At 47.7% G+C, this 26862-nt stretch overlaps 1 protein-coding gene across 4 annotated transcripts; it reads left to right on the plus strand.

Annotated features, from left to right (window-relative positions):
- The first annotated feature begins 726 nt into the window (after positions 1-726).
- Positions 727-17522, plus strand: C10H19orf47 (chromosome 10 C19orf47 homolog). 4 transcript variants are annotated; one of them, XM_066581199.1, is made up of 9 exons: positions 727-823; positions 4227-4272; positions 4380-4467; positions 7397-7511; positions 10189-10270; positions 11752-11886; positions 12178-12324; positions 16591-16661; positions 16737-17522. In XM_066581199.1, the coding sequence occupies exons 2-9, from the start codon at positions 4254-4256 to the stop codon at positions 17286-17288; spliced, it is 1209 nt and encodes a 402-aa protein (XP_066437296.1). In that variant the 5' UTR covers positions 727-823; positions 4227-4253; the 3' UTR covers positions 17289-17522. The 4 variants fall into 4 exon arrangements, with proteins under 4 accessions (XP_066437296.1, XP_066437298.1, XP_066437299.1 ...); XM_066581201.1 differs by having other exon boundaries at positions 12193-12324; XM_066581202.1 differs by having other exon boundaries at positions 12196-12324.
- Positions 17523-26862: the final 9340 nt, after the last annotated feature.

A 26862-nucleotide genomic window follows, 5' to 3' on the forward strand; every position in this document is an offset into this window, starting at 1 on the left:
AACGGGCAAAACATGGTTCTCCGAAAATGCTAGGATGGCAACGAGGAGTACTGCCGCTGGGCTCCTTCCTTATATACCCTGTAAGTATCTGCTATAGGCTCCCATGTTGCTGCTCACACACACTGCACAACAAAGATCGCAGCATGTTCTATCTTGGCACATATTACACACACATAGCTGCCAAGATAGTGCATGGCGATTGGCAGCGCGCAGTAGGTACACAATGCCATTACATACATGCTGCGTGCCATGCAGCGAATCGCGATCATGTAAAGCTGCCCTTTCTGATGATCACATGACATCCTGTACATAACGTGATTGCATCAGTACAATAAATCACTAAGCGATGCAATGTCACCTCAGATAAACTAGATTTATCACATAAAAAAGGGGTGAAATGAGCAGCTGCTTGCAAAACAACAAGGACAGTATACAGAATATCTGCACGAGTATACAGAGCCGGCTGGAGGGCTAATGAAAACATGCATATAGGGAGAAACTAAACACACTAGAGGGAAAGCGGGAAAAATGGCGCCCTAATATCGGTTTAGTCCCTTGTTTACCAGGATTTCCCCACGTAGAGGGTGACGTCATCACGCAAATAGCGCTCACCTGAAAACGGATAAACAGAACTACAATTCCCAATAACCATTGGGTTAATATGGGTGGTCACGTGTTTCGGTCTCTACCAATGAGCGTGCTGAATGTGAGCAGAACCGTCGACTGGTTGGCTGTGTGGGAATGACGTAGAATCCGGGTGCGGGGACCACAGGAAGAGGGTCCTGGAGCGGGTAGAGCGGAGGCGGCTGTGGAGAGGGCAGAGGTGAGGAGGCGTTAGATAGAACTGTGCTGCTGTGACAGATGGGCAGTCATGTACTTTATGTAAGGGCAGAGAAAGTAGTAACGTGTGTGTGTTTTTTATATATATATATATATATATATATATATATATATACACATTATGAGCATATAGACGCGACTCACTTATAGCAAGCAGTGATCTCTGTGCCCATGCACAATGATGGGCTGCATGGCAGCTGTGGTGGCATGACATTGGCATGTGTGGCAGTAGGCAGCTTATATGGTGTTATTGGCAGGCTGGTGACGCCTGGTGGCTCTAGCTCTGCAGGACATGGCGCAGCATTAGAACTGATCAATCGCTGATTTCGCTTGTGTTGGCGCAGATGCCAGGGCACCCTGGGCATCCACTTTATTGCAGCTGTCACAACTGTTTGCACTTGACAGAAACTATGTTGCAAAGCCACTTAGCGCTTTGGTCTGTTTCAGTGTGATGCCAGTGTGTTACCGCCACTCCCAGCTCAGAACGGGGGAAACAAAAGTTGTGCCTCGTTTTAACGCTCCTCACTAGGTGCTTCACATAGGAGTATGAAACCCTGAACGGGACGTCAGTGGTCCTCAGCGACAATCTGTCTGTCTAAATGGGCTGAACAAGCCGGCGATGACGTCGTCGGCTCTGTCGCTCGGGCAAACGAGAGTCATGCATTTCACGTTGTGTGTAATGGTCCGGATTGGTCAACGTGGACGGCGCTGGAAGCAGGGAGAGCTGTCCGTGCTGCGGGGGCAGCCACCAGTGCATTCAGGAGGTCATCGGTAGTGCGGGACCTTTAACCCCTCATTCACTTATATTGTACTGAAGTTTGGAGGGCATTCTGTAACCATTCTGCCATGTGAGATCGCAGCCTGATTCCCTATGCCCACACGTCAGAGGAGTGTCCATGTACATATGTCAGGGATGTGTACCTGGCATACCCTGGGCAGACCCCAATGTCTCTCTGTGGAGGAGGAGGATCATACAGTTGTCATAGGGTTGGGTGGGATCCCCAAGGTCATCAGGTCCGACCTTCTACTCAATGCAGAATTCCCCAAATCCTCCCAGGCAGATGTCTGTCCGGCTGCTATGCACTATAGCACATCCGCTCTTATCTATTGCATTCACAGCTGTTGTTCTTATTAAAAGGCTCAAGACTCTTAATAGATTTGTCCCATCATTGGCGCTAAACGGAAACCTACGAGCTGGAGTAGCTTTCTAGTATAACATATGCCAGTTTCTGACATATTAAATGTGATGGTCCGCACCCAGCCTACCCCTACTTGGCCATGCCCACTTTTTGAAAAAATAAAGTTATGGGGCTCAGCATTGATTACCAGAATTCTCTAGTTTGACCTACATGCCAAAACTGCAACATTAGTATACCAGAAAACTGGTTTCCCAGGCTTAGTAGATTGGGACTCGGATAACCATCCCTTTTTATGAGTTACCAATGCAGAACGCCAGGGAATTAATCAGGGGTCACTTACTTTTTTATGCAACTGTAAATATTCCTGGCTGGATGACTCTTAAAAACCCAAATACAAAAACGCACGTTGGTTGTCCATAGCAACCAAACAATTTCCTCTTCGAAATGACCTCTGAAAATGGGAGCTGGAATCTGGTTGTTAGGGGCAACGCCCCTTCTTGACACTAGTTTCCATTAATCTCCCTGCATGTTTTGCTGTTAGGTTTGTCCGACTCTGGCTGACGCCTCCAGTTGTCTAGGACTATGAAATATGGGGGGCGTCTGGACAAGTGTGGGGGGGGGGGGGAGGGAGGAGGGAGGTTTAATATGTGTTCTAGCATAAACTTTTATTTTCTGGCCCCCTGCATGCTAATTGACTTGCTTTGAATCACAGAGGTGGGCCACCAAAGCCTTGAGTCACGCCGTCTTCTTATTGGACACGCGTGCTGCTGACGACGGCACAAGCCGCAATGAAATCCCGCACTTGTGCTATGCAGCCGTCCGTCCCAGAAGGAAACAGATATGCACTAAGGTTGACTAGTCGACTCCTCTATGGCGCATTGGAAGTCGATGCAGCAGAGTATCGTGCCCCTCAGCCCACTGGCCTATTGCTCCCCCCAGAGGATCAAGTGCACATTGCTTCAGGGTAAAAGTGCATGTCCGTCTCCTGCTGGGACAGAGAGCTGAATAGCACAACTATGGGATTTCACTGCGTCTTGCGCTGATGGCAGGGGGAGGTGGCCAAGCTGTGGAGGGGGCATGCATAATAAGAGGACGGCGTGTCTTGGGGCTCCAGTGGCTCATCTCCATGAGGGCACCTTCACACTGGCGATAAAATTGCACGATTATCGTGCGATGCAAGAGTGAGTGAAAATGCAAAACTAAGAAACCAATGGTTACCTTCGCATTTGTGATGTTATCACTCATGTAATGTTGCGAGAGAGAAAAAATCGCGGCATATCCTAACTTTCTGTATTTTGTTTTTTATTTTTAAATCTCCCGTGTTTTCCTATAGAGCCTCCTTTTTATCGCATTGCAAAGCACGAACTTGCATTTTTCGCATGATAGGTTTTTGACCTTAGAAAGTCCTATTAACTTTCGTGCTAAAAAATCGTGGCACGATTGCGTGCGAAAAAATCGCAAGTGTCAGCGATGTTTTTGCGAGAAAAAGCAGTGGTGACGCTCAAAAATCGCAGGAAAAATTTGTGATTTTTGCCGTGATTTTCTAGCAGCAATATCGCAGTCGCCAGTGTGAAGGAGCCCAGACTTGAGGAGGGTCAATTAGCATACAGAGCGCCAGAAAATAAGAGCCTGTGCTTTAATGAATATTCTACCATTATTACACCCCCGTCCAGAGTGTTCCACGTACCCCAAACCGCTATGGTGGTTCATGAGCAAAACATTCAATGACTGTTATATAGATTTTGTACTGAAATTCACAGGAAAATTGCCCTTTACTGATTTGACTTGAAATTAAACCATTAAAAACCAACGATCCGTCCTTTACTGAGGGGGATTCAGTATGGAAACGGCAGCCGGACGTGGAGTAACCGCATTGGCTGGGGCTCCTCTATCGCATAACAAACTGCACTTCCAGAATGTTTGGGTATATATAAGCCGTGGTGTGGGCGTCCCCGTCGCAGCCCCTCGGGTGTATACACCCACCTCACTATTATGTGGAGGATGTGACGGCGCCGACAACCCTGGCCATAAATAGAGCGCAGGCCTTGTGCGCAGTCAGCGGCTATTTGTGGCTCCCAGCTGCTCTTCTGTGCGATGAGGGGAGACCCACCCGCTGCGTCCCCTCCAGTCTCATCCGCCTGTCCACTGATATAGGAAGTTATTCCCTCTGTTTTCCTTTAATCTGCCGTCTCCACGACTCGTACCAAGACATGTGCAGGTAGAGAATAATCTGTGGTTTCCTTGCAGCTGTTAGTCATCCGTGAAGCTCCCGTCATGGCGTCTGTAACGTTGGGTAAGATGTTCCTGTATGTCTCCGTCTCCCTTTCCCCGCCGCTGTTAGTCGTCTGCGCTGCATTGACTTAATTATATTTAAAGCCGTCTGTTCCTTTTTTTTTACAGCCACATCAGAATGGATCAACTTCTTCAAGGAAGCGGGGATCCCTGCGGGGCCGGCTGTCAACTACGCCGTGACGTTTGTGGACAACAGGTGAGAGGAGGGGGGAGAAAGCACAGCGCCGTATGATGGAGCAGCTGCTTCTGCACATCTTGTGTTGTGCCACACAGGGGCTGATATCGTCGTGGAGTCCGCGCCGCCATGGATCACAAGCACTGCAACCTAATACTTTTTCCATTCATTCTCAGCCACACACTAAATTCTGGAGTTCTAGTGTGCTGCCAGCGTTCACATACAGATGTTGTTCCTTCTTCAGTGTGTACTAAAGGGGCTTTCCAATTAATTTATTTTTTTTGTTTTGTTTTTCTATATATAACAGAAATATGCTCCCTGTGGCAAACCACTGCTGCTTCAGCGGTCTGCCGCCACAGCATCTGACAGGTGACGTCACACATCCAGAATGCCTCTGGCTGTCCAATAAACCTGTCTTGTAGGCTTCTGGTGACCAAGGCAGGGTTGTGGGATGGCACTAATGACGCCCCTGTCAGGTCTCATATTGGCTGTGGGTGAATCACTTGTTATTGCTGACTTTCATTCAGCGAAAACACTATCACTGGATCGCAGTCTTCTCGTTGCAGACGTTCTCCGTTTGTGAGGTGATCTCTCTTCACACATCGCAGGTGCCGGCTATTTCCTACAGCCGGCAGCAACGGCACTGATAAATCACGCAGCTCATCGGAGCTGTTGACCTTATAAATGCCACTGTCAATTCTGACAGCAGCATTTAAATCCCCTGAACTATGTTTGGGGGTGCCGTATTACCCACACAATGAGATCACAGGGAGCTGTGTGGGTGTCATGGCAGCCCCAGGGCTGTCATGGCGGAGTACCTGTCAAACCATCCCCGTGGGGTGGCTTGATAGACTGCTTGTCAGATCGCAGTATGATGTAGTGCTACAGCAGGAGCGATCAAAGCATCGCTAGTTGTTGTCCCCCATAATAAGAACAGTAAAGTTTTACTAATTATTTAACGGAAAAAAGTAATACAAGTAAAAAAAAAAAACAAAAAAAACCCTTTTGCCATATTTCTAATAAGAATCTAATAAAACAAAAATACATATTTGGTATCGCTGTGTCAGTATACGTGCGATGCATTATTTACCCCGCATGTTGAACGTCATCAGAAAAAATAAAGTACGCCAGAAATGCAATAAAGCGAACAAAAAGTCGTATGTATTCCAAAATGATACCAAATAAAGGACGTCCTGCAAAAAATGAGCCCTTGCACATGTGGACTGAAAAATAAAAAAAAGCTGAGTGCGGAAGATGGCAGAAAATAATTACATTTAAAAAAAAAATACAAGTAGTACAGCCAAAAAAAAGCTAAATAAGTTTGATATCGTAGTAATTGTACTGACCTATAGAATAAAGTAATCATGTCCCTTTTATAGCATTTTGTGTGCCGTAGAAACAAGGTGCACCAAAAGATGGCGGAATTGCATTTTTTTCCCATTTCTCTACACTAATTTTTTAATACGTCGTTATGATAATGATGGTACCAAAATTGCTTCACTGTATTTTTTTTTTTTTTTTTTTCTTTTTTTCTTCATGGACGGAGCTGTGCAAGGGCTTGTTTTTTTGTGTGATGGGCTGCTATTTGTAGTGGTACCGTTTTGGGATACATATGAATTTTTAAAAAATCCCTTTTTAAATAAAAAAAAAAAAAAATGTGCCTTTTTTTTTTGACATATGGGATAGAAAGTGTGTCCAAGTTCCCATTTTATGGGTCGTTACGTATATGTTGATACCAAATGTGTGTGTTAATTCCTTTTTGTTAAAAAATATGCAAAAATATTTTGGTTTTTTTCTTTACTTTTTTTATTTGCATTTATTTTTTTTTGTCCCTGTAGGAAACTTGGACCTGTGATCTTATGATTGCTGCTGTAGTGCACTGTATTATCTGTGTACTTTTACATAAGAAATTATGGCAAACCCAGAAGCCGTTGACTGTTGTCTAGTTGAGGGCCACAAAGCAACCCATTGGCCCTCCACTATTGGCTGGTGAAGGGCTGATTATATCACAGAGGGAGCCTCCTTTCTCTGTTAATCTCATACATACTGTGATCTACATGGATTGTGGCATATAAGGGCTTAACGGTGGGGATTAGTGTTCTTGTGGTCCCCACTGTTGCAGCAGACCGCTGCTGTCAGTCACAGCTGGTTTCCGCTGCAGATGGCGTGGGCTTAGCTTCAGAGTTCGAACCATTCATGTAGAGTGTCATGCATGTACAGCATTTCGCGGGAACCCCTTCCCAATCTTGACTTGCATGTATGTCACGGGGCAAGGAGCGGTTACAGTCTACTCCTGATATATACCGGTATATCTCTTACCCAGCTGTAATAGTTCATCATAAACTTCATGAGCTGATTTTTCTATTTAAAGGGGACCTCCAATGTATTTCCACCACAACAGCCAATACTTGACTTCCATTTACACTGACGTCCTGACTTCTTCTTACACAGAATCCATGGTGGATCCATTATGATTTGTCACTATCAGTTACGCTCTGTCTGACAGCTTTGTTTTATTTTTTACTTTGACTTTATTGTCCCAGTGGATGCCAGTACTTAAAAACTTATATATTACACTAAAAGTGTACTATTACAGGTGTCTTTGATGTGATGTCAGAAGTTTATATAGGTAGGTGCTGGGACTGATGGTAGCGCTCTGTGCCCCTTTGGCTGTACTGTGAGAGCTGTATCTGGCCTATACAAAGTATATAACCTGTATTCAGGGGAGGTGGAGAACACAGATCAGAGCGCCTATACCTTCTAGCTCTTCAGTATGTATTTAGAGTGCAAACTCTCCTCCATTTCTGAAAGAATGACAAGAGGTCCATGCAGCAAAATGTCAATAAGCAAATAAAGTTTACTCCTAAAGTTTACTGTGGGATAGTCGGTAGGTAAGCAGTAATGTAACACGTGGAGCTGCATAATGTTGACCGGCAACTTGTTTTTCCAGAATCCAGAAGTCCATGCTGATGGATCTGAATAAGGAGATTATTAATGAACTTGGCATCACAGCTGTGGGAGATGTCATCGCCATACTGAAACATGCCAAAGTCGTCCACAGACAGGTAAGTAGAATCGTATAAGGGGTCTGATATTGACTTGTCAGGAGTCGGAACAGTGAGAGGGGGCAATTTTGTATGCTCTCCCCTACTACGGCCCAAAGGTGCTGCTCCTTACTCCAGTCATCCCTGCAAAGTGTTACCATATAGCAGAAAGAACTCTGACTATAAGTTTAATAATATGTATGTGATGGTCCTACAAAGGACATTTATAGTAGATGAAGGTCTGAACACTGAGGTCACACCACTGGGACACCCAATGACCACTAGAACTGGGTGTCCTGAGCGCTCTGTTCCATCTCATCAACCACAGCGAGGAGATGTGACGGTCAACTATGTGCCCCGCAGCTGCGTGAAATCCTTAGGCCTCATGTCCACGGGGAAAATCAGATCCGCTGCAGATTCTCCATGTAGAATCTGCAGCGGGTCCCTCCTGCCCCGCGGACATGAGTGCTGAAAATAAGAATTTAAAAGCATTTACCTATCCGTAGCGGGCGGGGAAAGCCTTCTCTTCCTCACGGCCGGATCTTCTTTTCCGGCCGGCGGATGAATTCGTCACGCCGGCGGCACGTCGGCGACGTGCCGCGCGCATGCGCCGGGCACATCCGCCGAGCCGAAGCAAGGGAGATGCGGCCGTGAGGAAGAGAAGGCTTTCCCCGCCCGCGCCGGATGAGTAATTCTTTTAAATTCCTATTTTAGGTCTCCCGCGGATCCGGACGGCTTCCATAGGCTTCAATAGAAGCCCGCGGGAGACCCGCACGAAAATGGAGCATGGTCCAGATTTTTTCATGCTCCATTTTTTTTTAAATCCCTTTTATTGACCATCCGCGGGTATTTATCTACCCGCGGGTGGTCAATGCATCCCTATGGGGTGCGGATCCGCGTGCGGGAGATCCGCTGCGGATCTTAAATCATATTTTGCCCGTGGACATGAGGCCTTAGGGCTCATGTCCACGGGGAAAAGAAGAATTAAAATCCGCAGCGGATTTTAACTCTTCTCCCGCGCGCGGATCCGCACCCCATAGGGATGCATTGACCACCCGCGGGGTAGATAAATACCCGCGGATCGTCAATAAAAGTGATTTTAAAAAAAATGGAGCATGAAAAAATCTGGACCATGCTCCATTTTCATGCGGGTCTCCCGCGGGGACGGCTCCCGCGGGCTTCCATTGAAGCCTATGGAAGCCGTCCGGATCCGCGGGACACAAAAATCACATTTTACTTACCCGCTCCGTTTCTTCTCTTCGGCGCCGCGCCATCCTCTCTCAGCCGCGGTCGGATCATTTTGCTTCGGCCCGGCGCATGCGCGGGGCACGTCACCGACGTCATCGTGCACATCCGCCGAGCCGAAGAATGAAGATCCGGCCGCGACGAGAGAAGATGACGCCGCCGCGAAGAGAAGAAACGGAGCGGATGGGAGGTAAGTTTATTGTCATTTATTTTTCTTTTCAGCGCTCATGTCCGCGGGGCAGGAGGGACCCGCTGCAGATTCTACATGTAGAATCCGTAGCGGGCCCGATTTTCCCCGTGGACATGAGGCCTTAGGGTTCTTTGTGGGTCCTCTGACAATCCAGATAGTTATCTCCTGTCATGTGTATAGGTGAAAAATGCACTTTTTGTAAAAAAAAACAAAACAAAAAACAAACCCTTTTAAAACAAAACTTAGTATTTGTTCACTAGTCCGAGTCTACAAACTTCTTTTGATAATTATTTGTAGTTTGATATGTGGTCATTTGTTTTTCCTGCTTCCCTTTGTTTTACTAGTTACCCCTGCGAGGGAATTTGGCTATTTAGGCCTCATGCACACGGGCACGCACGGATTCCGCTGCTGAATCCTGCAGTGGAATCCACCTGTGCCCGCAGACATGGGCATTAAAACACAGGTTCTTACCTCTCCAGATCCAGCGCGGGTCTCCTCCGTTGCTGTCGGATCTGCTTTCTTCAGCATGGCGGATGCGTCCGGGCACGCTAGCTGACGCGCATGCACAGTGCCTTTTTTTTTTTTTTTTTTTTTTTAATCTCCCGCTTATCTGCGATGTCCACAGTCACAGCTGCGTGTGTGCCGTAGACCGGATGGCTTCAGTTCACTTCAATAGAAGCCGTCCCTGCAGGATCTGCAGGAAAATAAAGCATACTGCGATTTCTTCCTGCACGTGCGATACGCATGCCGGAGGCAAAAAAAAAATCACATCCGCATGCTTTTACCTGCTCTGCGGGCGCCCATGTCTCCCTATGGGCGGCTTGATTTGCGGATCTCTTGCGCCACGGGTTCCACAAATCAAATCCGCCCGTGTGCATGAGGCTTCAGCCTATTTGTTGTTGCATAAAACCTTCAATGAAAGGTTTGAAACTAAAACAAGAATTAGCCCGTCATCACTGTATAAACATTACATCTATTATGTAATCAAGGTGCAACATTAGTAAGTCCATACTATGGATAATGTTCAAATCCTCATAATACAATACTACTATGGGGTCCAAATTACAATCTGCTGATGACCCACTCTACACCATTCTAAAACTGATGACTACAGCACTGCTCGGTACACCACCACACTTTTCATGCTGCCTTTATCAGGCAACAAACTGTTCTATATCCTAGTCTTCTGTACCAAGCCGGCCTTACTAGTAATAATTTCCAGTTTCACAATTCATAAGACTTTTTTCCTTCTGCCTCCATTAGGATATATGTAAAGCTTTAACAGAGGTGCCCAGCCAGATGCAGACGAGCATGCAGAGTGAACTGAGGAGAAACGCAAACAGTCGTAAGTCTTACATTCATCTCTAATCGAAAAAGAAAACTTTAGACATGAGCTGTGGTTTAGACCTTTTGGTATCGCATTAGCTTCTGGAATTTTCGCTTTTAAGTGACACCGAGCATAGTATACAGATGATGCTAGGTGTAATATTTGGTACACAGCACTTCTATAAAGTCAGGAAGGGGTATGCAAAATTTTACTTCAGGGTTCTCTGTGTGTGCAAGAGATTGGGGGGTTGGGGGGGTGTAAATGACATCAGAAAGAAATAGCCTGTCGCTGTCACCTACCCACCTTCTGTATAGGCTCCAGTGACCCCAGGACGCATACAGAAACTTCATGTTATCACCCCCTCTTATCAGTCAGGCAGGATAACTGATTATTACATTATAGCTGGCCACACATTAGCGGTTTCAGACATCCGCTTTGACTTGTTGTTCCTGGTTAGTCCTCCAAGATTACAACCTTTTACAGACAGTTAAAATGATAAATTACTAATCGCAGATGAATCGCCTGTTGTGGTCTGTGACCTGATATTGAGACGCAGATCTGTCATCACACTTTTCAATCACAACACCTGACAGCAACCGGACAAATCCAATGCTGCAGATCAACTCATCAACAGTTATCTGCCATCAGTCGGTGTCTGTCTCGTTGCTTCTTGTCCTGAAAAGGTGCTGACAGTAAACCGTTTTTGGACATCTAAAGTCTCTAGTTTATAGTCACGTTTTAGAGGTGTTTTTCTTCATCTGCTACAGGAAATAGAAGATGGAGATAAACCAAAGTTCTGCGAGCGTTGAAGAAAAGGTGGATGAACCTCTGTCCAAATCGAATGTACCCCTCCCCTTAGTGAGGGGAATACAGCAGAATGGACTGTCGAATATTCATAGTATTTGATCCCTTGTTGCCTCACTGTCCAACTCTAAACCGGGGATTTACCTAATGAACTAAATAGCCATCCTGAAACCGGAGTCAAAAGACTGGAACTGTAAAATATGTGCTGGTCGATAAAAATATGTTCACAGTTGCAGAGGACGGCCAACACTGAAATGTGTCCTGTCTTCACCTTCTCTGAGAAGCAAAGATTTTAACCCGTTAAGGACCAAACTCTATAAATTTACGGCACTTGAATCTGGGCTTTAATCTCATCTGATAGCAAAACTACTGCGCAGATTAAAGCCCCTGCTTCTGCAATCAAGCTTCTGCCTTTTTCTTTCCTGAGTACATAGCGCTCAATGAGCACTATGTACAAAGTGGAAGTGTTTCTTCCGCTACGCAAGCCGGTGGTCACGTGAACGCCGGGACTTCCCTGCTACAGCAAAGCTGCAGGGTCCTGCAGACTCTGATCAACTCTGCCAGTGACTATTGGCGATTAAAGTTTTAATACGCATACACATATAAAAGTGTAAAACAAATTGCAGAGTGGTTTGTTTGTGTTGTATTGAGCATATGATCCCTCGTAAAGCATTATACGTGTTTTTACTTTTCAGCTGCCACAAGAATGATTGCCAATAGCCTCAGTCGGGATTCTCCGCCATCCACACCTGTCCGCAGACCTGAGACCAGTACATCCAAGATCTCTGTGACAGTGTCCAATAAGGTGGCGCTGAAAAAATCTCAAGCAGGTACTCTTTGATCCTTGTATTATGTCTTTCCTTCCACTCTTCCTGGGAAAGATTAAAAATATAGTCTTTCTAGCATTTTTCTGTATTCTAGTCCTTTAAAACAGTGCAACCTAACTTCCATAAGGACCACAAAGTGCTGCTGCTCACCTCCTCTTACCCAGGGTTGTAAAGTCTGGTGGCCAGAAAACAGACAAATCTTTAGTTTTGCTCATATATATTAAAGACTATTTTTGACATGAGAATACTTGTAACCAGCGTAACTTGTTTCTTATGGTCTCTCTCATGTTATAGCCTTGTCTTCACCAGTAGATGACGCTGCTGAGGCTCCTGTGAAACGTCGCAGGGTGACGGCCGAGATGGAAGGGAAATATATCATTAATATGCCCAAAGGGACCACACCACGAACTAAGAAGATCCTGGAGGAACAAGCAGCAAAAGGTGGGTGAATGATTTTTTTTTTTTTTCCAAAGAATACGTTTGAGTAGTCCTACAGTGTGTATGATACAGGTAGGGAGTTAAAGGGATTCCCTGGTACTACACCACTAATGACCTGTCCTAGGTCTTCAATAGTTCATCACTTGGGATCCCCGCCGATAAGCTGATTGTAGAGTCCGTGTTGCGCTAGTAAGTACTGCGGCCTCTTCTCAGGCCTGTGATGTCACATTCATTGGTCACATGGTCTGAGAGCAGCTCAGCTCATTCAACTGAATGGGATTGAGCTGCAGTGCCAAGCACGGCTGCTATACAATGTATAGCACTGTGTTGATGGTGATCAGCTGATCGTGGGGGTTCCATGTAGTAGATCCCTGCCAATCAACTATTAATGACCTATCCAGAGGAAGGGTCATCAGTTTAGTCCTAGCTAGGCTCGCTTGCTTGAGGACGGTTGTGACGGACTTGGTTCCCTGTGTCAGCACTCCACCAACCCCAGCATTGCAATTGCTGAGGCTGACTATTTTAGAATGTACTGCTGGGGGCTAACAAAGGTCCGCAGATGTCCATGCTAGGATATACTTTAGGTATGCTTAAAATGTACAGGCTGTAATGTAATGTCATATGGATATAAGATGACATTACAGTTTGAGAAGAAAAAAAGCGGAAAAAATGTTTAAAAAAATTATTATAATGTTTAAAATTAAATGAAATTGCAACATAAAAGAAAAAAAAATGCAATAATCCCTTATTTAAATTGCGTTCATTGCATATAAAATTACTAAGTAGTGAAAATATACACATTGGGTATTTCTGTGCTCACAATAACAAAAGTACGTAAGGTTACTTTATCCGTCAATGTAAATTTTTTTTTTTCATGCATGCTGTCATGAAGAAAAATAAATATAAATTAAACATTTAAAAGATTGTCCTTATTGTCTGGCTTCTGGGTTCCCCACCGATCACAAAAATAAGGGAACGTTAGACCTAATGCCCACGGCCGTGACGGGCTCCGCAAGCGGAAATCATCCCCCCCCCCCCCCCCCCAACCCCAGAGGCCCCATACTTACCTCTGGATCCACTGCTCGGCGTCCCGCATGACACTCCGACGCGCATGCGCAATAGAGCGCATGACGCGCCGCAGTGTCATGTGACGTGGGGGCGTTTTCACGCTATCTTCCGCTGTGCTAAACAGTGGAAGATAGCATGATGGACGCCTTCCAATTGAGTTCAAGGGAAGCCGCCCGCGCGGGCGCCTTCCAATTGAGTTCAAGGGAAGCCGCCCGCGCGGGCGCCTTCCAATTGAGTTCAAGGGAAGCCGCCCGCGCGGGCGCCTTCCAATTGAGTTCAAGGGAAGCCGCCCGCCCACGGCAAGTAGAACATGCCGCGGGTGAGTACAGAAGAATTCACGGGGTGGAATTCTGCACCGTGAGCATGGTGCTATTAGGTTCAATAGAACCTAATAGCTGCGAGGAAATCCGCCCCTGTGGGAATTGGCCCTTAAGGTCCTCAAACAAATTCTGTGCTGTGGTTGAGTATGTGTTCTGCTGCTTCTTTCATTTTCAATGACATTGCTGGAGATAGTGGACTGCATGAACTTGGCTATCACAGGCAGTCCCATTGACTGGGGTGGTAGTGTGCCATTTCTCCATTCTTTGAGAGACCTTCAGGATAGTGATATTGGGGGTCTCATTGGTTGGACCTACAGCAATCAACTAGTTATACCCTATCCTGTGAATAGAGGTTAACTTCTTTTGATGGGAAAGCTCCTTCAACTTAGACCCAATTCCCACGGACGGGTTATCACTGCGGAATTCGCAGTCAATATCCGTCCACATACACGCAGTGTTAAACGATTCCCTCCTCCTAACGAGTGGAAATCAGTTGTGACTTTTTTTTTTTTTTTCCCCCATTCGCGGGGGAGAATCGCAGCATTTTCTGTTCTGTGCAGAAAATCACCGTCCGGCGATAATTTGGCAGTGAGCACCTAAAGTACCGCGAGAATCCGCGTCACTGCACATGCGCGTTGGCTCCCTGGCTGGGACACCGGTGGTGGATCCAGAGAGGGGAGTATATGGGGTCTCTGGGGGGCGCCAGGTCTGATTCCGCTGCTGTATTTCGCAGGCAGAATCCAACCCGACCGTGGGCATGAGGCCTTATATAATTTTTTAAATTATTTTAGGATGCATATATCTACAACTTGACCTGCAAAAATGAGATTCCAGACAGTTATGTGTACATAAAAATCATAAAAACATGGCCGCTGTGAGGGAAAAAACGGAAAATTGCTTTGGCCATTTAAAAGGAATGTATTACCTATATTTTTAAACATTAAACCCAGATGGTGAAACATTTCCATTTTTCTAATATAAAGTTTTTGTTTTCTTATTGTAGGTTTTTTTTTTTGTTTTTTTTTAATTTAACTTTTTTTTTTTTTTTTTTTTTTTTGTCCATACATAGCTGTAGGGGTGTCCATTTTGCTTTTGCTGCAGATATATGCTGTGCAACAGATTTTAGAGATATGATTTACAGCAGCCTTATGGGTCATTTTCGCAATAGACATGCTATGTAACCAGTGCCAAAGTCACTGCAGGGAAGAGGTGAGCTGTGAGCATCACCTATTGTAACTAGTGGATCCTGCGTTACCTACCGTATATACCGGCGTATAAGACGACTTTTGAACCCCGAAAAATCTGCTCTGCAGTCGGGGGTCGTCTTATGCGCCGGTAATACAAAAAAAAAAAAAGTGTAAAAAAAAAAAATTTTATTACTCACCTCCCCCGGCGTTCTGTCGCGCTCCGGCAGGATGTCGCTCGCTCCGGCAGGCTGTCGCTCGCTCCTCGTCCCCGCCGCAGCATAGCTTTCTGAATGCGGGGCTTGAAATCCCCGCTTTCAGAAAGCTAATACACACGCCGGCAGCCATGACAGCATTGAATGGCTGTGATTGGCTAAAGCACACGTGGCTTCAGCCAATCACACTATTCAATGACATCATTGAATGGCTGTGATTGGCTGAAGGCGCACGTGTTAGCAATCACACCCATTCAATGATGTCATTGAATAGTGTGATTGGCTGAAGCCACGTGTGCTTTAGCCAATCACAGCCATTCAATGATGTCATGGCTGCCGGCGTGTGTATTAGCTTTCTGGAAGCGGGGATTTCAAGCCCCACATTCAGAAAGCTATGCTGCGGCGGGGACGAGGAGCGAGCGACAGCCTGCCGGAGCGAGCGACATCCTGCCGGAGCGCGACAGAACGCCGTGGGAGGTGAGTAATAAAATTTTTTTTTTTTTCTCCACTGAATACCGGCGTATAAGGTGACAGTTGGGGGGTCGTCTTATACGCCCCGTCGCCTTATACGCCGGTATATACGGTATATATAGGAGTCACCTTTCATTGTAATTTAACCTGTGATAATGACATGACTGCGGAAAAATTTTTTCCGCAGAGCTGGAAGTGTCACGATTATTAGACTTTGGGTACTTTTTCATGGGACGACGATCATTCTTGTGCTTTCACACAGGAGCGATAGTCATTCAGTGAATGGAGGGAGAACATGCGAGAGATCTCTGCCGGCCGTCCACAACCATTCACTATGAATAACTGCCTTTTTACAATGATCGCAAAGTCGCACACTAGACGTTTTGATTGTGAACTGAAATGAAGCAACTAGCGACTAACGAGAGATTTCTTGCTGAGGACCTTTGTTGGTACCCATGGTTTTTTGGTTTTTTTGCCAATTATTTGTCTCATGTAAACATTCTCTAGTGGTTAGTGTGAAAAGTGCAGAATTTTAGGGTTTGTTTTATTTTCTTCCTCTAATAGAAATCATAACTTTGAAAATTAAAGAGAGTCAACAAATTCTTAAATTATGTGTAACATAAATAAGGGTGGTTTCACATCTGCACTCGGGGTTCCGCTTTCTTGCTCTATTCGGGGAGCAGGTAAGGAGAATCCCCGGGCCCGAACGGTTTAGTCCCTGGATGGAACCGGACAGTGTTCGGTGGACCCCATTGAATATAACGGGGTCTGTCCGCTTTCCACCCAGCTGCCCAGCCTTTGGATGGAAGAAAAAGCTCTGCATGCAGAACCTTTTCTTCTGGTATTTTGATGTGCAACGGAACCTTCGACCAGAGGTTCCAACGCAGATGTGGAACCAGCCCAACAGATTTGTACAATAGGTCATTTTCTGATAACCTATTGCCATTAAAGCGAAACTTTGCTTGGTTTTTAAGAGGTTAATACCAACATGGCCTCTCTTTACTTCACCAGGTACAATCAGAACCTCCGTCTTTGACAGACTCGGGGCAGAAAGTAAAGTGGACACAACGACGGGAGTGAAGGTTGGTGAGGGGCAGTTTGAGTTGTGAGTGCACTTCCGGTTTCTGGCAGTTGTATACTAACATCCCCTCTTCCAGCCCACAGGAGTTTTTAGTCGATTAGGCGATGCTCTTGAGGGAGAAAAATCTGCGGATAGTGATGAAGACAGCAGCGTCTTGCAGTATGCCGGGGTTCTCAAGAGAATGAGCACTCTGGTCTCTAGAGAGAAACTGACCCCTGGGATAACCATCAAGGCTAAAGCCACAAGTTCAGCCGCGAAGCCACCCATCACCACCATCAAGAGACTCGCTACCAAACCTCCTGCCAGTGCCCCTGCCAAGCTGACCACGTCAAAGATCACCCTGGCACAAAGGTTGGGCACTGTCTCACTGGTGAATGTGGAGGAGGAAAAGAAAAGAAGAAAACCATCAGCTGCCTTGGCACAACGTCTGGGGAAGCAACAGGTCATCGCTCAGGACAGCAAGGTCAGCAGCAGTAAGCCGCCATTGGTGGCATTTAAGCCGTCCTTCACCATCAAGAGGACTGTAGGCAACGCCCGCGTGAGCAGCTCCAGTGACAATAGCAGTGCCCAGATGGACAACACTGGTAATGTCAGTGTCTTTAAACGGCTAGGGAGGAAATCTTTATAGGATTTGGTTGACTGTACTTTTTTAAGGCCTGTTTAAGAGCTGGTAATCCGTTGGAATGCGCAGTTCAGCCATGTTGTAGTTTACCCACCAGACTTTTTTTTGGATACACCGATTTGTTTTACACCACGCTGAAGGCCACCTGTATAGTGTCACTGCCACCGTATTTATTACGTTCAGGTAATAGCAGCAGTGATTTGTCTTTTTCTAATTAAATATTTTATTAAGATGTGTGAATGTGTCGCATTTTTTCATCGTTCCACATATAGAAGCGAATTGAGGGAACCCGGCCTATATACTGATCACCTGAGATAAACTCTGCTGATCCTCTGCATCTCGTTATACTGATCCCTGTGTAATCTCTGCTCATCTCGGCCTCCCCTCCCAAAGTGTTTTGCATATTCTGACGAGCTGAGATATATTGGGATGCTGCAAGAACCGGGATCCCGCACCAGTCACCTTGACTGTGACCTATTAGGGGGGCTGGAGACATTTTGTGCTATGTATGTACTCTGTACGCTGTAAATATACGGCGCTTGGTCCTGGGTTTTAATCCCCCTCCCATGGCAAAAATACAGCAGGAGCAAGTTGGGTCCTCAGCTGTGACTGTTCTTAACCGCTTCTGCATTCTCTTTTCCAGGGTACATGGTGCTCATTGTGTGCTATGTACTAAGAAGTAAAAGTGGAAGTGTTTCTTCCACTATGTGACCCAGCGATCACGTGACCGCTGGGTGCCCCCTCTTACAGCAGAGCTGCAGAGTCCTAGCTGATCCTGATCAGCTCTCCCAGTGACTATAAGACTGCATGTTTCATTCTGAAATAGCGTCAGAGGCTGGCCGTGCAGCCTGCTCCTCTTCCACTGCATGTTTATTGACAGCTCTCTCCCTGCTTGTGTTTAGGGTGAGCGCTTTCCGTCAACCTGCTGTGGGCATGGAGAAGGTAATGCAGCCCTGCATTTGATGTAGAGCTCTATTCCATCCAGCATGAGGATATAACCCCGTCAATAGGCAAAATATATATGCAGAATTTCCAACGCGTTTCTGCACGGATCAATGTGAAGAAGTGACGTTTTACTTCAAGCAGGCCCTCAGGGAACGTGTTGCAAGTACCGTTTGTGTATTTTACCTATTGTGAGGGCTACATCCACGTGCTAATGTGTGGCAGAATATCTGCGGTTTTCTGCTGTGGTTTTACATGCGTATTCCACACAGAAAATTCAGAGATTGAGTTTACCTTGTTAATATACAATATTTGGAGGCAGAAAAATTAGCAGCAGATTCCACTGTGTGAACATACCCTTAGATGTTGTGGGCTCATCCGTCCTCTGATCGAAGACCCCCATGATGCAATTAGGCTGGGTGTAAAAAGGTGACAACTGAAGCACAATACAGAAGTACTGCAGCATATTGATCACAAGTTCAAGTCCCAGCAGAGAATTTAAAAAAAAGTTTCATAACATTCTTAGAATAAATGTTTTGTGTTAACTTTGGATAAGAAAAGTAATTGGAATTGCCATGTCTGAAAAAGTATAGACTCCTAAAATGTAAGGTTCTTTATCCTGCAGTTTTTTTAAACTTAAAAATAGTACAAAAACTATGCAGCACAGTTATTTAAAAAGGCTGTGGTATAAAATACCAATGTAAACTATAAGCCACCATCAGTGAGACGAATATATTAAGAAGTACAAGCTTCTTATTGCACTTGTGGTGTCTGGCAGCACATCTGTGCGCCAGAATGGAACCTACACCAGCTAGTAGTATGATAGCATTATTAAAAATATGACTTGTCTCATGAAAAAAAAAACAAGCAGTCGTACGTCTATATCGACAGTAAAAAAAAAAAAAAAAATGTACATTGTGGGTCTTGGAAAGTGGGGATGAAAAAACAACAAAAAATGTCTCTGCAGCAGGGAGTGGTTAAAGTGTACCTAACTTTTCAGAATAAGCTGCCATGTGTATACATGAGGAATAAAATGATATCTAGCCATTATATGCCTTGTATCCTGTATTTTTCCCCTCAGAGGGTACATCTGATTCTCGGTCCTCTCATGAATGGTGAGGGGAGCCTGGCTGCTGTACTGTCTGCTATAGACTGTACACAGAAAACTGCTAATTCTGCTTTCTAAGGGCTAGTTGCACCAACCATGATGTTGATCCTGGTTCAGGTAAACGGTCGCCAGCTGTTGAACTAGATTAAGTAAAATGTATTGTACCAACACGTTTGATGTAAGATTTGCAAAGCTAAGTTCAAATGATTTACAATCAAAGTTTCAACCTAGAATGTATCACGCACTGTGATTGGTTACTGTGTTCAGGTGATCCTCCTAGCATTCATAGCAATAGTAAAAACATGGCTGCTATCAGCAGCAAATGTCTGTGTAATTTCACCACCCAGGAAAAGCCTTTCCCCAGTCGTCTCCACGACAGCACCATTTGAGATAGCCTCCTCCTGGTTGGACAGGAATACACAGAGAGATTAAAAAGCTCCCCCTCTCCCACCTTCCTCAGTGTCTTCCTGTCCTGCCAGGAGGCAGGATCACCGAGAGGTGCTTGTGGAGATGCCAGCATGAAGAAACTTACCAGCGGATCAGAGGGCAGTGGGTCAGCCTGTCCTCCCTTCCTGACGAGCGGCTCCCAGGACGCCACATGGGGTGGTTCCCGCAGCCCATGAGGGGTGCAAAGCGGGGCCTCAGTTCTCCTACTCCGTCTCCTTAGGACTGGGCGCGGCGCTCTCTGAATCCCTTTGACGCGCGTCGGAGGGGGCAGGGCGTCGCGTCAGGTGACCCACGTGATGACGTCGCCGAACGCGAGAAGGGGGTGGGGCATGGTGTGGAGGCGCCAAATTTGAAAAGGAACCTGAGAGAAGATCACCTGGAAAAGGTAAGCCATTGCTATTAGGCTGGCTTCGTTTGCTCCATGGTGTCTCCAGCACTGGTTAACAGATGAGTGCTCCAGCACTAGACATTGCTGAATCTTCAGCTACAGCGGGGGCCGTAAGTAGCCAGTGGGGCAAAAAAGTTTATGCAAAATCCACTGTATAAATGTTTGGAATCTTGCCTCCTTATCCGCAAAAAAAACTGTCTGCCAGGGGGATAAAAAAGTCACCCCCTCCCAGAGCTAAACCTAAAAAGTGCGCGGAGTGCGGATTAAGACTGCCAGCTGTGTATGAGAGGCCTATATGCAGGGCATGCATAGCCAGGCTGGTTAAGGAGGAATCGGGGATTCCTAGAAGATGTCAGGAAGCTGGTCGAGGAGGTGCGGACAGCTCTGATATCGCAAATAGCGCCACCAGCGGGGGCATCCATGGCTAAGCGCTGGAGAAGGGCGTATAGCTGGAGGAGTATTCAGACTCCGAAAGAAGCTCGATCGGGACAGAGCTGGAAGAACCAGTGCCCGAACAGTCCTCAGATGAAGAGGATTACAAAAAATACCTAGTACATCAGGAGGACTTAGCAGAGCGCATTAAATCGGTCTGGGCCACGCTCAAGATGGAGGAACCCAGAGAGCCGCGCACTATACAGGACGAAATTTTCAGGGGATTAGGGGAGAGACGCAGACATACCTTCCCAGTCCATAGCAAAATCTCCAAGCTGATTCAGAAAGAATGGAAAAAGCCCGACACGGGATCCTTCTCTAGGGGGGTTACACGATGATACCCGTTTGAAGAAGAGGTGTGCGCGAGCTGGGAGGAAATACCCAGAGTAGATGTCCCGATGGCCAAGGTGGCTAAAAGAACAACTCTGCTCTTCGAGGATGCCACGCAACTAAGAGATCCAATGGATCGGAAGGCTGAGGGCCTCCTGAGAAGATCTTGGGAAGCAGCAGCTAGTACACTCAGACCAGGTGTCGCAGCCACATGTGTTGCCAGGACCCTGGGAGTATGGCTGGAGCAGCTGGAGCTCCATATGACTAACAAAACACCAAGGGAGCAAATTATAAACTCTACCTATCCTAAAGATGGCCACAAATTTTCTGGCGGACGCGCCGGCGGAGACGGTAAAACTCTCAGCGGAACCGACAGTCCTTTCCAATTCAGCCAGAAGAGTTTTATGGCTAAAGTCATAGTCAGGCGATTAAGCCTCAAAGAACAAATTGTGCTCGCTTCCATTCCATGGCCAGTTTCTCTTTGTCCCAGATCTCAACATAATTCTCGAGAAGGCATCCGACAGGAAGAAGGGGTTCCCAGAGGAGAAACAGCAGAAGGGGAAGACCTTTTTTGGGCCCCAGCGCAACAGGCCGAGTCGTATAGAGGCAAGGGCAAGACAGGCTGCTGGAGTTACCCAAAGGAAGGTAAAGGGAGGAATTTCCTCTTCAACCCCCACCAGGGGATCCAACAAAACAGAAACCCTGACGCCATCCCAGTAGGGGCAAGGCTGGGGAACTTTACGGATCGGTGGGACGCGATTTGCGAGGGCTCATGGATCCCAGAGATCCTACAGCAGGGATACCAAATCGAACCGGTGTCCCTCCCCAAGAGGAAATGCATTACTACAGGAGGCTCAGCGCAACAACTACGCCTACTCCAACAGAGCATTCGGGTTCTACTACATTCAGACGCAGTATCCTTTGTACCTCAGAACGAAGAGACCCGGGGTCACTACTCCAGACTCTTCCTGATAAGGAAACCATGTGAGAAGTCGCGCATGATAATAAACTTAAAGCCCATGAACGCCTTTATCAAATATCGGAAGTTAAAGATGGAGTTGATCTCCTCAACAGTGAAGCTGATACTGAAAGGAGCCTATATGGGGTCTATAGATCTAAAGGATGCGTACTTTCATGTGCCGATTCACAGGGATTCTCAGAAATACCTGAGATTCGCAATAGATATGGGCAGAAGAACAACTCCTCTTCAATTCAGATATCTTCTAGAGATGAGCGCGCGTACTTGTCCGAGCTTGATGCTCGTTCGAGCATTAGGGTACTCGAGATGCTCGTTACTCGAGACGAGCACCACGCGGTGTTCGAGTCACTTCCATTTTCTTCCCAGAAAAGTTTGCGCCGTTTTCTGGCCAATAGACACAGGGAAGGCATTACAACTTCCTCCTGTGAAGTTCCAGCCCTATCCCACCCCCCCTGCAGTGAGTGGCTGGGGAGATCAGGTGACACCCGAGTATATAAACTGGGGCCGGCCACGGCTCGCCACAGATGCACGCTGAGAGACATTAGGGAAAGTGCCGTCCTGCTGTAGCTGCTATAGGGAGAGTGTTAGGCTGTTCTCTTCGTCTTCAAGAACCCCAACGGTCCTTCTTAGGGCCACATCTGACCATATGCAGTACTGTTGAGGCTGCTTTTAGCAGTTTTGCACAATTTTTTTTTTTTTTTGTATATCGGGCGTGCAGACCATAGCGTCCTCAGTCTGCAGTCATTTTACTGAGTATAGGGGCAGTACTGGTGAGGCAGGGACAGTGGTACAGGGAAAGAGATATACTGGCTATATAGGCAGTGGGCTTTTTCAAAAAAATTTGAAAAAAAAAATCTTTGGGCTGCCTGTGACCATGTTTAGTTTACTGCGTGTCTGCTGGGGGTAGTAGTCGCTCATTAATACCCAGCCTTGCGCATCATTTTTTCTGGCTGCACTGTGCTTTCAATAACCACAGTCATCCTCCAACAGGGAAATCCATATATAGGCAGTGGGCTTTTTCCCAAAAATTGGAAAGAAATACTATATTTGGGCTGCCTGTGACCGTCTTCAGTTTGCTGCGTGTGTGCTGGGGGTAGTAGTCGATCATTATTACCCAGCTAAGCCTGTGACCGTCTACAGTTTACTGCGTGTCTGCTGGGGGTAGTAGTCGCTCATTAATACCCAGCCTTGCGCATAATGTTTTTCTGGCTGCACTGTGCTTTCAATAACCACAGTCATCCTCCAACAGGGAAATCCATATACAGGCTATATAGGCAGTGGGCTTTTTCCCAAAAATTGGAAAAAAATACTATATTTGGGCTGCCTGTGACCGTCTTCAGTTTACTGTGTGTGTGCTGGGGGTAGTAGTCGCTCGTTATTACCCAGCCAAGCCTGTGACCGTGTATAGTTTACTGCGTGTGTCCTGGGGGTAGTAGTCGCTCATTATTACCCAGCTAAGCGTTACAGCAGGCTTGCGCATAATTGTTTCCTGGCTCTGCTGTGTCCGTTACATGATCGCCGTCATCCGGCCAGAGGGAAACAGTATACATATATACGCTGCATACGGTGTCTGTCTGGTTTTTCACCTCACCATTTTAAAAAATTGAAGCAAAACACTTAAGGCCTACCACTGGGCTTTGGCCACTTGACTGGTTCTTCGCTATGAATTCCAGTAGCTCAGTCATACGCACCTAGGTCTCACTACAGGCTTGCGGATAATTGTTTCCTGGCTCTGCTGTGCGTTCCGTAAGCGAAGTCAGCCTCCAACCACAGGCCAATAAGCGGCACATTTAATTACAGCGTTCTGTTTCTGCTCTACTCGTAATACACCATGCTGAGGGGTAGGGGTAGGCTTAGAGGACATGGACGCAGGCGAGGACGCGGAGGGCCAAGTCAGGGTGTGGGCAAGGGCCGAGCTCCTGGTCCAGGTGTATCGCAGCCGACTGCTGCGGGATTAGGAGAGAGGCAAGTTTCTAGGGTCCCCAGATTCATGTCACAATTAATGGGTCCATGCGGTAGACCTTTATTAGAAACTGAGCAGTGTGAGCAGGTCCTGTCGTGGATGGCAGAAAGTGCATCCAGCAAACTATCCACCGTTACCACCCAGTCTTTTACGCTGTCCACTGCTGCATCCCTGAATCCTCTCGCTGCTGCTCCTCCCTTCTCCCAGCCTCCTCCCTCCCAGCAAATGACACATTCAGAAGAGCAGGCAGGCTCCCAGGGACTGTTCTCGGGTCCTGGCCTTCAGTGCGAAAAAATGGTTCCTCTATCACCTGAGGAGTTTCTCATGACCGATGCCCAACCTTTGGAAAGTTCCCAGGATCCGGGTGAGGAGACTGGGGACTTCCGGCAACTGTCTCAAGAGCTTTCAGTGGGTGAGGACGATGATGACGATGAGACACAGTTGTCTATCAGTGAGGTAGTAGTAAGGGCAGTAAGTCCGAGGGAGGAGCGCACAGAGGATTCGGAGGAAGAGCCGCTGGACGATGAGGTGACTGACCCCACCTGGTTTGCTAAGCCTACTGAGGACAGGTCTTCAGAGGGGGAGGCAAGTGCAGCAGCAGGGCAGGTTGGAAGAGGCAGTGTGGTGGCCAGGGGTAGAGGCAGGGCCAGACCGAATAATCCACCAACTGTTTCCCAAAGCGCCCCCTCACGCCATGCCACCCTGCAGAGGCCGAGGTGCTCAAAGGTGTGGCAGTTTTTCACTGAGAGTGCAGACCGACGAACTGTGGTGTGCAAGGTTTGTCACGCCAAGATCAGCCGGGGAGCCACCACCACCAGCATGCGCAGGCATATGATGGCCAAGCACCCCACAAGGTGGGACGAAGGCCATTCACCGCCTCCGGTTTGCACCACTGCCTCTCCCCCTGTGCCCCAACCTGCCACTGAGATCCAACCCCCCTCTCAGGACACAGGCACGACCGTCTCCCGGCCTGCACCCACACCCTCACCTCCGCTGTCCTCGGCCCCATCCAGCAATGTCTCTCTGCGCAGCATCCAGCCGTCGCTAGTGCAAGTGTTGGAGCGCAAGTACGCCGCCACGCACCCGCACGCTCAAGCGTTAAACGTGCACATAGCCAAATTGATCAGCCTGGAGATGCTGCCGTATAGGCTTATGGAAACGGAGGCTTTCAAAAACATGATGGCGGCGGCCCCGCGCTACTCAGTTCCCAGTCGCCACTACTTTTCCCGATGTGCCGTCCCAGCCCTGCACGACCATGTCTCCCGCAACATTGAACGCGCCCTCACCAACGCGGTTACTGGCAAGGTCCACTTAACAACGGACACGTGGACAAGCACAGGCGGGCAGGGCCACTATATCTCCCTGACGGCACATTGGGTGAATTTAGTGGAGGCTGGGACCGAGTCAGAGCCTGGGACTGCTCACATCCTACCCACCCCCCAGAATAGCGGGCCCCAGCTCGGCGCTGGTATCTGCGGCGGTGTATGCTTCCTCCACTAAACCACCCTCCTCCTCCTCCTCCTCCTATGCAACCTCTGTCTCGCAATCAAGATGCGTCAGCAGCAGCACGTCGCCAGCAGTCGGTGTCGCGCGGCGTGGCAGCACAGCGGTGGGCAAGCGTCAGCAGGCTGTACTGAAACTACTCAGCTTAGGAGAGAAGAGGCACACGGCCCACAAACTGCTGCAGGGTCTGACAGAGCAGTCCGACCGCTGGCTTTCGCCGCTGAGCCTCCAACCGGGCATGGTCGTGTGTGACAATGGCCGTAACCTGGTGGCGGCTCGGCAGCCTCACGCACGTGCCATGCCTGGCCCACGTCTTTAATTTGGTGGTTCAGCGGTTTCTGAAAAGCTACCCACGCTTCTTAGACCTGCTCGGAAAGGTGCGCCGGGTCAGCGCACATTTCCGCAAGTCCAACACGGACGCTGCCACCCTGCAGACCCTACAGCATCGGTTTAATCTGCCAGTGCACCGACTGCTGTGCGATGTGCCCACACGGTGGAACTCTACGCTCCACATGTTGGCCAGGCTCTATGAGCAGCGTAGAGCTATAGTGGAATACCAACTCCAACATGGGCGGCGTAGTGGGAGTCAGCCTCCTCAATTCTTTACAGAAGAGTGGGCCTGGTTGGCAGACATCTGCCAGGTCCTTGGAAACTTTGAGGAGTCTAACAAAGAGGTTGGGCAGCGATGCTGCAATCATTAGCATCACCATTCCTCTGCTATGCCTCTTGAGAAGTTCCCTGCAAAGCATAAAGGCAGACGCTTTGCGCTCGGAAACGGAGGCGGGGGAAGACAGTATGTCGCTGGATAGTCAGAGCACCCTCATGTCTATATCTCAGCGCGTTGAGGAGGAGGGGAGGAGCCTGAGGAGGAGCAGGGGGAAGAGCCAGCCGGGCCCACTGCTGAGGGTACCCATGCTGCTTGCCTGTCATCCTTTCAGCATGTATGGCCTGAGGAGGAGGATCCTGAAAGTGATCTTCCTAGTGAGGACAGCCATGTGTTGCGTACAGTTACCCTGGTACACATGGCTGATTTCATGTTAGGATGCCTTTCTCGTGACCCTCGCGTTACACGCATTCTGGCCACTACGGATTACTGGGTGTACACACTGCTCGACCCACGGTATAAGGAGAACCTTTCCACTCTCATACCCGAAGAGGAAAGGGGTTCGAGAGTGATGCTATACCACAGGACCCTGGTGGACAAACTGATGATAAAATTCCCATCCGACAGCGCTAGTGGCAGAAGGCGCAGTTCCGAGGGCCAGGTAGCAGGGGAGGTGCGGAGATCAGGCAGCATGTACAGCGCAGGCAGGGGAACACTCTCCAAGGCCTTTGCCAGCTTTATGGCTCCCCAGCAAGACTGTGTCACCGCTCCCCAGTCAAGGCTGAGTCGGCGGGAGCACTGTAAAAGGATGGTGAGGGAGTACGTAGCCGATCGCACGACCGTCCTCCGTGACGCCTGTGCTCCGTACAACTACTGGGTGTCGA

This window comes from Eleutherodactylus coqui, chromosome 10 (genome assembly GCF_035609145.1).
Source record: "Eleutherodactylus coqui strain aEleCoq1 chromosome 10, aEleCoq1.hap1, whole genome shotgun sequence".
NCBI lineage: Eukaryota > Metazoa > Chordata > Amphibia > Anura > Eleutherodactylidae > Eleutherodactylus > Eleutherodactylus coqui.

Bases quoted from the DNA above. Each gene is read 5' to 3' on its own strand.
- C10H19orf47 (XM_066581199.1), top strand. The intron at 4,468-7,396 runs GTGAGAGGAGGG...TTGTTTTTCCAG, and splicing joins GTGACGTTTGTGGACAACAG to AATCCAGAAGTCCATGCTGA. The intron at 10,271-11,751 runs GTAAGTCTTACA...TTTACTTTTCAG, and splicing joins GAGGAGAAACGCAAACAGTC to CTGCCACAAGAATGATTGCC.